The sequence below is a fragment of the Ipomoea nil genome, unplaced genomic scaffold (assembly GCF_001879475.1).
Source record: "Ipomoea nil cultivar Tokyo-kokei standard unplaced genomic scaffold, Asagao_1.1 scaffold0755, whole genome shotgun sequence".
In the NCBI taxonomy this organism is placed as follows: Eukaryota; Viridiplantae; Streptophyta; class Magnoliopsida; order Solanales; family Convolvulaceae; genus Ipomoea; species Ipomoea nil.
In genome coordinates, this window is record NW_017617183.1 from 1,557,085 (window position 1) to 1,566,772 (window position 9,688).

At 42.3% G+C, this 9,688-nt stretch overlaps 1 protein-coding gene across 2 annotated transcripts; it reads left to right on the top strand.

Moving 5' to 3' along the window:
- The first annotated feature begins 6,385 nt into the window (after positions 1–6,385).
- On the top strand, positions 6,386–8,978 carry LOC109176783. 2 transcript variants are annotated; one of them, XM_019326177.1, is made up of 2 exons: positions 6,386–6,485; positions 8,302–8,978. In XM_019326177.1, exon 2 carries the CDS (start codon positions 8,305–8,307, stop codon positions 8,689–8,691), a length of 387 nt encoding a protein of 128 aa, XP_019181722.1. In that variant the 5' UTR covers positions 6,386–6,485; positions 8,302–8,304; the 3' UTR covers positions 8,692–8,978. The 2 variants fall into 2 exon arrangements, with proteins under 2 accessions (XP_019181722.1, XP_019181723.1); XM_019326178.1 differs by having other exon boundaries at positions 6,400–6,485; positions 8,247–8,978.
- Positions 8,979–9,688: the final 710 nt, after the last annotated feature.

The following is a 9,688-nucleotide window of genomic DNA, read 5'->3' on the forward strand; positions in this document are numbered from 1 at the left end:
ACCCTCCAGGTTAGATCCTACTTGTTTCTCTTGAATAGATTTGGTGCTTGAATGGAATTGCTTTGTTATGTGCATTCTTTGAGTTGATCCTATCTTGGTGGTGGCCACAATAGGGTAGGAGTGTAGGATTGAGAGGTTGATAAGAGATTGTAACCTCTTGATAGTCGTGCTTGTGCATAATCCCCGCCCTACGATCCGAGAAGGCTAGGCCCAGGAAGAGTGGTAGACCAAGTGGCTCGACAAAATGCCTTAGCTAACTTAGGACCTGAGAGACTAAGTTCTACGTGACTTAGTGTCGGTGCCTTGATACTGCCTTAGTAACCGCTCATGTACCACATCGATTCATCCCTTGGAAAGCGAATGCAATGCTTAGGGAAGCCAATCCAATCCAATCATTTATTCTTTATTGTTGTTTCTTGCTTAATTCGTATACTTGCACTCTTGAATCAACAAAATGATGCTTCCATGCCTAGTTAGTACTTGCCATTGTATTGCTTGCACACTCGCTCTAATCTCTCCAATTTGACATCCGCGAGAAAACGATATAAACCCAAGTGTAAGCTCGCCAATTTGCAAACTTTTGACGCAAATGAACATTTGTCACCATGTTAGGCCAGAAGTACCCTTGTAGGATGGCTCTTCAGGCCGTAGTGTAGGCCTCCTGGTGAGCTGAGCAGGTCCCCTCGTGTATCTCTTCCATGACCGACCTCGCCTCCTCGGGATATAGGCAGCGTAACAGGGCGCCGTTGTAGGACCTCTTGTAGAGGGTATCATCGAGGACCAGGTAGGTAGGGGCTCGTCTTTTCATGAGCTTGGCCTCGACCTCGTCTTTTCACTAGCTTGGCCTCGACCTCGTCTTGGGGTAGCGTACTTGTTTTCTTGTACTCCTTGAGGTGGTCCAACCAACGAGGGGTCGGATTTGCACGGGGAAGACCAGGTATGCCTCCAAACTTGACCTCTTGAGGACTTCGACCCCGGCTATCTTGGTGATATGCTCCGGGGCCCCTTGGTTGAGCTTAGATAACATGTCTGCGTCTACGTTCTGCTCTAGGGGTACCTGCAAAACTTTGTAATAGATCAACTGCCCCAGCAACTGTAGCACCACGTCCCAGTACCTCTTCATTCTTTCTTCGTTGGCCTCGAACTCGCCCTGACCTGCCCCACCACGAGCCGGGAGTCACACTTGATTTTTAACTTCTCGGCCTTCATGTTCAGCACGAGTTCGACTCCCCCTAGGAGCGGCTCATACTTGGTCTGCACCACGGGTTCGGGCCGTGATCGGCCCTCTTCCTCCTGCAGTGCCATCTCAGCTATGGTGTGGACTTGCAGGTCTGTTTTACCTATTTGACAGCACACCCGTAGGTAGCAGCTACAACTCGCCTTCTAGTCCCCTGGGTGACTCCGACCCGTGTTGGTGTTGGGAACTTGAGTCACAGGTGCTCTATGGAGATCACGCACTTGAGGTCCTCCAAGGCGAGTCACCAGTGGAGGAGGTAGACGTGATCTTATGGGCATATCGCACCACCCCTCAACGAGCCACCGGTGAGACCCCCTTCTCACTATCCTACAGTTTCGAGGCCCGCACCCCCGCGGAGGTGGTCATACACTCTCACCGAGCCTAGGAGTATGATCCGGACCTCAATGACAAACACTACCGGGTGGACCTCGACTTGGTAGACGAGAGACGAGAAGTCGTTATGGTCCGAGTCGAAAACTACCAACAATAGGCTAAAACGTACCACGACAAACGGGTCCGCTCCCGCTACTTCCACGTTGGGGATAAGTGCTTCGAAGGCGGGAGGTGAGCCAACCTCAAGCCAGGGGTAAACTCGCCAAGAAGTAGGAGGGCCCCTACATAGTGACAACCGTAGTCCGCCTAGGTAGCTACAAACTCAAGACCCCAAAGGGGAAGGTGGTAGCTAGAGTATGGAATGCCGAGCACTTATTGAAGTATTTTCAATGATTTACTTGTTAGATGGTGGTCCATTCCCTTCATATCAATAAAATTTGCAAAAATTTTGTCATGGACTCATTTTCACTACTTCTTTTGGGCGAAAGGGAGGTACTCGCCCGACCCCTCCAACCATACCCTAAGGGGGCGCATGGTCCGACCTCGCGCACTACCCCCGACGGAAGTGCTTAACGGCCCCGGGTCAAAGCGACCTAGGTCGGAGGGCTATCACCCATTGGGGGGCACGAGGTCCGACCTCGCGCACTGTCGCAAACGGAAGAGCTCAACTGCCCGGGGTCAAATGACTTGGTTCGGGGGGTTATCACCCTAAGGGGGGCGCGAGGTCCGACCTCACGCACCACCCCCAACAGAAGAGTGCAACGGCCCGGCGTCAAATGACCTTAGTTGGAGGGCTATCACGCTAAGGGGGGCACGAGGTCCGACCTCGGTCGCCACCCGACGGAAGATCTTAACGGTGTAAGCTATCAATCTGAGGGGGCACGAGGTCCAACCTCGCGCACCGCCCCCGACGGAAGAGCTCAACGGCCCGAGGTCAAACAACCTTGGTCGGGGGTCTATCAACCTATGGGGGGCACGAGGTTCGATCTCGTGCACCACCCCGACGGAAGAGCTCAACGGCCCAGGGTCAAATGACCTTAGTTCGAGGGCTATCACCCTAAAGGGGGAACGATGTTCGACCTCACTACTTGCCACCCGACGGAAGAGTTTGTCGACCTAAGGGGTACCCTTGGCCATATATATATATATATATATATATATATATATATATATATATATATATATATATATATATATATATATATATATATATATATATATATATATATATATATATATATAAACAAAAAAAAAAAATCAAACAAACAAACACTCTAAAGCTATTCCATGGCGCGGGGTCCGACCCCCAAATAAAGTTCAAGACCCGAGCTTGAAGTCAGCCAGCGAGATTACCAAGCGAAGGCGTGGCCGACTATGACTTCGGATTCGGCAATGAGCCGAGACCTTGTGCCGACCCCTCGGCCGAGGTCTTGTGCTAACCTCCTTAGTCGAGGTCTCTCGTTGACCTCTCGGCCAAGGCCTCATCCTCGTGCCGATCACCTTCGTTGAGGTCTCTCGTTGACCTCTTGGCCGAGGCCTCATCCCCTACCGACCCCCTTTCTTGAGGCGGTTGGCCTAACAGGTGCGTAGCGGATGGTGGGGTCGACATTTGGTCCTATTACCCCTATCCGGTCGAACAAAAATTTAAAGCAGGTGTTAAATAAGTATAAATTAAAGCGAGGAAGATAGAGTTCAACATTCAGCAAGTGACCAGGTTCAAGTACATAATAAAGGAAGGAATCAAAAGCTAAATTGCCATAAGTCTACTCATTCAGACAAGGTGCGACGGCGGGGTTGAACTCGATGGTGGCGGATGCGACTAGGGTCACCTCATCTACCTCGTCTTTGGTCTCGGGGAAGCTAAGATTCAGCAAGGTGGGGGAATAGCTCCAGAAGATGGGACGGTCACAACCGGCTCATCAGAGCGATCCAAAGGAAACAAGAAGAAAGGAGCAGTGGCGGCGGCCTCTCCACTCTCTGGGGCGTCAGTCGTCTGCTCGTGCACCTCTGGGTCTGTGTTCTCCATCTCAGCTGGCAGCCCCAAAGTCGCTGGGTCAAAAGTGTCGCCCTTCTTGCACAGTTTGGTCTAGAGGTCCTACTGCATCATGTACTTGCCTAATTGATAGGCCACTGCGCCCTCCTCTGCCAACCTTTCCTTTCCCGCTTCGGTAGCCAGCCAGGTGGTCACCAAATCGTCGATGTGCTCTTGGGCCCTCAGCGTCCCAGGCAAAACCTCCAGATCTCTTGTAGATGGGGACGGCACGTGCAAGTTCCTTAGCGTGACTCTTCCGCTCGTCCGCCGCGGCTCTCTTCTCCGCCTCCAAGGACATGAGCGCATCATCAGCGCGCCTCTTCTCTGCGTCCAGGGCCTTGAGTGCGTCATCAGCCGTCTTTTTTCGTCCTCCAAGGCTCGAATGACCTTTGCGGCACGGCTAGTAGCCTCCTCAAAACGGGCATCAACCGTGGCGGCCCAGTCTTGCAAGTGACACCGGGGGGTCGTCAAACACCTAATCTTGGGGTATGAAAATTGAAATTGAGGGGCATAAGGAAGAGAGAAAGTACCTCAAGGGAAGCTTGAAATCCTCGAACCATGTCGCGGGCGCTATCAGCTATGCGGGGCACGGGTGGAACCGGCGGAGGTGGGGGAAACACCACCGTAGTCGGAGGTCGGCTCGGCTCCGCCCAGCAACTCTTTGTCTCTTGGATGCCGGGCCACGCTCCACAACGCGGTCAAAACGCTCTCGAAGTGAGGTCATACCGGATGATCTCCCTTCAAACAAATCAAATCAAGGTAAACATACGCAAGTATTCTAAATAACTCGTGGGCCAAGTCTTCTTTACATAGCAACATATGTTTGGAAAAGAAAATAGATGTATATATGGTGAATTAAATTCCAGAAGGTGATGAGCTTATTAATATGGTGAATGAATTAATTCAGTACCTTAATTAACTTAACACCGAGTTTATATTGCATTTAGTTCTTCATATTTCATGGAGTATTATGATTATGATTGCCCTACCAGTCTTCTAGTCCTAATTGCTGTATATCAATGCCAATATCATGTAATTCAACACCTCATTATTACTAAGTTCATATTGTATATAACTCGTCTAATTTCATGGAGTATTACAGTTACCTTTCCAAACTGCTAGTCTTCCTTGTATTGCACAACTACAAATTGCGTGATTATATAGGAATTTGGGTTCTAACAAAAGGTTTCAAGAGTTTGCCATGTGGCTCTCACAGTGTACTTACCATGACAACTAAGTCATGCTTTGCACTAGTTTCAAATTCTACAAGATGTCAAGATATGGATTATGACCTGCTTGTGAGTTCAACAGAGTTATTACCTTTTAGGCTCAGAAACAAAACTTCAAATTTGACTTTTTAATACAGTTTGCCTGAGTCCTGAGAAGTTTACTTATTTTTTGCATGTTGGCCCTTAGACACAACCATGCAATTTGGCTCCATAGTTCCATGCTGATTAGTTAGGGGTCAGCAAAAATATCATATCAATAAAAAAAACCGACATTTGATAATCGTATTGCTTAAAAATTTTGGCTATCGGTTGGTTATCAGTTTTATAATATATATATATATATTTTTTTTTTTATTTTTCGTTATTTGATTGTTTTGAAAAATATACTGAACCAACTGGAAAACTGAACAAATATTTAAACCCAAGCTCAAATGAAATACACGTTACAATTATTAGGATACAAGCATAATTCACCCATACACAGTTATACTCAAAAGTAAAAAATAATGCTATCACCCTTGTAATTTTCCTTCTTAACATGACACTATTTGATTGGATACTTTAACTTTTAATAATTTTCCTTCTTAACATGACACTATTTGATTGGATACTTTAACTTTTAATTACAAGCTAAGTTAGGCACTCAATAATTATAAGTCACATTAGCAGGAAAAACTTTAGGAGGGGTAAGAAGCATTTATGAAAGTAAAATCCCCTCAAACCCAGCCCTGTTATTAGCCTGTAACCTATTCTCTTCATCGTCACATGCTGTTTGACCGTTTTCACTGCTCGGAGTTAAAACATCGCCGTGGGATGAAGGTTTTGTGAGGAATATGTGCCAACTTTTCTTAATAAGCTTATTGCGCTCTCACTGCTTCAGATTCAGATTTACCCCCAATCTCAATTCTCACTGCATAGATCTTAGTGAATTGAATTTCTGCCCAGTGATTTTACATCACAAATAGGGTAATTTTCTGATTGAATTTATCAATTCTGGATTTGTGGGAAATCATGTAAGTGCGGCTAATTTTCTTAAAATTTTAGTTTTAATTTATCTCCAATATCAGTTTTTTTTTTTTTAAATCATATGAAGGATTTTAAATTCCAGATAGTTGCCATTATGAAATTAAGGACTGGCCTTTGCTCTCTTGAGAATTCTCTGATTAATCATCTCGATCTCACCTACGGGAGAGTCAATAGCGCCTCCTCAAACCCATAACCTCTCATGTCAGAGTTTAACTTTGTATCATTGGACCACAAGGTTCTTGGTGATTTAATTCCTGTTTTGGTCCTAGTATTATTAGAGATTGTTCACTTTTCGTATTCCTGTTTTAGTCCTAGTATTATTAGAAGTTGTTCACTTTTCGTTTAACATACAAAATTTTGCTACATTTTGACCACTTTTATTCTGACTGTTCCACTTTTAGTCCTTCGTTCATTTACACGTCTGTGGACCCTCAATTTGGAGGGCATTATTGTCATTCCATTTTGGCTTCTTCACCTTCCAAGAAAAAAAAAAAAAGAATTAACCTAATAGCAATTATCAACCCTAGTGAAGCCAGAATCTCCGATCAATTTCTTACGTATCTGTGGTGGCAATTCCTTCTGGTACCATTTTCGCTGGCTGCCTAGCTATCTGCCCTCAGCTGTGAAGGTCAGTCTATCTCTCTCTGTTTTTTTTTTTTTGCTTGTTTTCCATTTCCGTTTAAGGAGTAGAGAATTCTAAAAAGCTATGCTTTCATATAGTTCGAAATGCAATTATTTTTTCAAACTTTCCGTGGTGCAGTTTTGAACTCAAAAGTATTTGTATTCTCAAAGTTTTTCTCAGTAAAAATGCCATATTTCTGGTGGAAATGCTATATATTGAAGATATCTGTTTGAGTGTTGACGAATTAAAATTTTGTGTCCCAAGTGCAATATATAGAAGATTTTATTCTTATTTCCATCTAGCTATTCCTTTGGCATGCATATTGTATTTGTTTGAACTTGAAGTGAGTTTCCTAGTAACTGATTTTGTGCATCTGTATGTAATACAACTTAAATGTGCTACTCACCCACAGATAAAAGACAGTTGTTATATGAATTACCATTCTTTGCTGAAGATGCATAGGCATTACCATTCTTTGCTGAAGATGCATATAGGCATTACCATCGTGCTTCCTCCCTTCGTAATTGCATTCTACAATCAGTGATTGAGTTTCAATTGCTTTTTCCAATTTATTCGAATTTGGTAGGATTTGCTCAACTTCAATGACTGTTGGTAATTGCTATTAGGTAAATTCTTTTTTTTTTTTCTTCTTCTTCTTCCTAGTCCTAGAAGATAAAGGCCGGAGAATAAGACAAAATGGAATGACAAAAATGCCCACCAAATTGACGGTGTTAATGGACGGAGGACTAAATGTTGAATTGTCAGAATAAAAGTAGTCAAAGTGTGGCAAAATGTTTTTATGGTGGACAACCCTCAATAATACTAGGACTAAAAAAGGAATTAACTCTCAGATTAACTACATATAGAAGGGATTATTTATGTGGGATACTCTTATTCCAATATTTGGAAGCAAAATTATAAAAATATTCATGCTGCTTGAGTGCTTGATTATTTCTATGCTAGGAAGACAGAAGTTGCGGTTCTGGCTCTTGGTAAAAACTCAGAAATCAGATGATTGTTAAACACAGTAGGAAAAATATTCGTATTCTAATACTCTAAGTCTCCAACACATAATACTCTAATAGTCTCCAACACATAATTCTATTTATAGTCTAAGAAAGGTTACTTTTATTTAACCTATTGTTGATGATGAATCCAAAGTTACTGAAAGATTGCTCCTTAGCCCAAAAACCTTTAAAACTGCACCCAAGGAACCACTGGAAAAAGTTTTCCTTAAATTTGAGGAAAATTAGATTTTTCTCCGTTTGGTTCATGGAAAACTTTTTCCACTCCTCCCCCTTGGTATTTTGTTTTCCATGGAAAATTAATAGGACAATTTTGCCCTCTAGAACTTTCTTAATTACCCTTATTATTATTATTATTATTATGTAGGGGTATATTGGTCTTTATACTCATTATTCCTTACAATTCCGAACCCAACCAAACAATGGAATCAATATTTCAAGTAATTTCTTTTCTACCAACCAAACAATGTAATTAATATAATAAATTCTTTTCCATGGAATTTCAATTCCATTCCTCAAATATTTTCCGCGAACCAAACGAGCTGAATATAAGGAATAAGGAATTATGTGCAGTGGCTTCCCCTTTTTCTTTTGGAAGAAAACAATGATGAATGGGATTGATGCCATTAGGCTGCAATTTTATAATTGTGGAAAATTACTAAACTACTGTGGACATAAGAGCATGAAACACTTAAGTGTACCATAGGACATAAGGATCTCTGATACTTGATTCTTTGTGCAGTGCTTTCTCTGGGTTATTTTTTCTAAATAATTAGTGAAAGTGTTTGAATTCTCAGAGTATGGTGGTGCTGAAGAGGTATGTGTTGCGATTGTTCATATCTTTGAAGTACATAACTGCAAATGTAGTAGATAGGAATAATGGTCGGATAGTTGCAACATCATCTAGTGTTGAACAATCACTGAAGAACTCATTTGAATGTGGGCGGACCTGCAATGCCAAGGCTGCAGCAGTTGTGGGAGAAGTATTGGCGATGCGCCTTAAAGTGGATGGCCTTGATCAAGGAGGGGGAAACGGGATCCATGTCAACGTAAACAAGGAGGTTGAGAAGAAGGGTTTCAAGAACCGAACAAAGGTGTGGGCTATAGTAAATGGCCTTAAGAACAACGGAGTTAAACTTGTCTTGGATGATGATGCTTTTCATGAAGTTTCCGGCCCAAGCAACTGATGAAGCTGAGGAACGTTAACCCCAAACTTGTGTTTCTACATTGATGATGTTTTGGGATCTTAGAGAGTTGACCCCAATAATGCCTAACCCCACTGCTTACTTTTAAGTAATGATGAGCAAAAGAAAATCCTTTTTCACAAAGTGAAAGTAAGCACTGCTAGTCAAAGAGATCATAAAAGCTATATAGCAGCCCACAGCCATGTTGCACATTTCCTTTCCTTTTTCTGTTAATGTTTCAGCCTCAAAAGTGAAGCTACTTAAAGTTGAAATATACAGTCCCTTCTTTATCTTGTTGCTGATTTAGCATTTTTAATGCCTAAGTGAAACTGGCACCATAAAGACAGGCTCTAAAATTTTGTGGCAATGTATAAAGCTGAGTTGCTTTTGGAGTAGCTAAGTGGAGAAGCTGAATCACAAACTGCCCTCAAAACTGTATCCCATGTTCTGTACTGTTTAACTACAGCTCTGGGATTGATTACATATATAAGATAAGACTAGAATTCAAGCTCAAGATTTATTTTTTTTTTTTTAATTTTTTTAAAGAAATATAAGTTAAACCCTACCCATTATACCCCACTTGCTAATTGTGACAAACTCCACTTATTGTATGTTGTTCAGCTCGCATGAGTTGTCAAATAGTAGCAGTTGATCAATTAATAAGTTTTTAATATCTATTTAATTAAATTCTTATATTTGCCTAGTCAAGATGACACCATTGTTGTAAAAATCGCCTAGGTGCTAAGTGGCTCTAGGTTCTCACCCAAGACTCACCTCTGTGTTCTCTTAAATTAAAGATAGCAATTAAGCTTTATGAAAAATAAAGCATTAATAAGTTTTTAGCTTATGTGGAAGACAGAGGTAAGAGGAGAAAAAAGAAAATCTAGGAAAAAAATAAAATATAAGAGGAGAAAAAAGAAAATCTAGAAAAAAAATAAAATAAAATTGACGTTGTCGGTGTGCATTGGGCGCATAAAATGCCTAAGAAACTTTTTTTTTT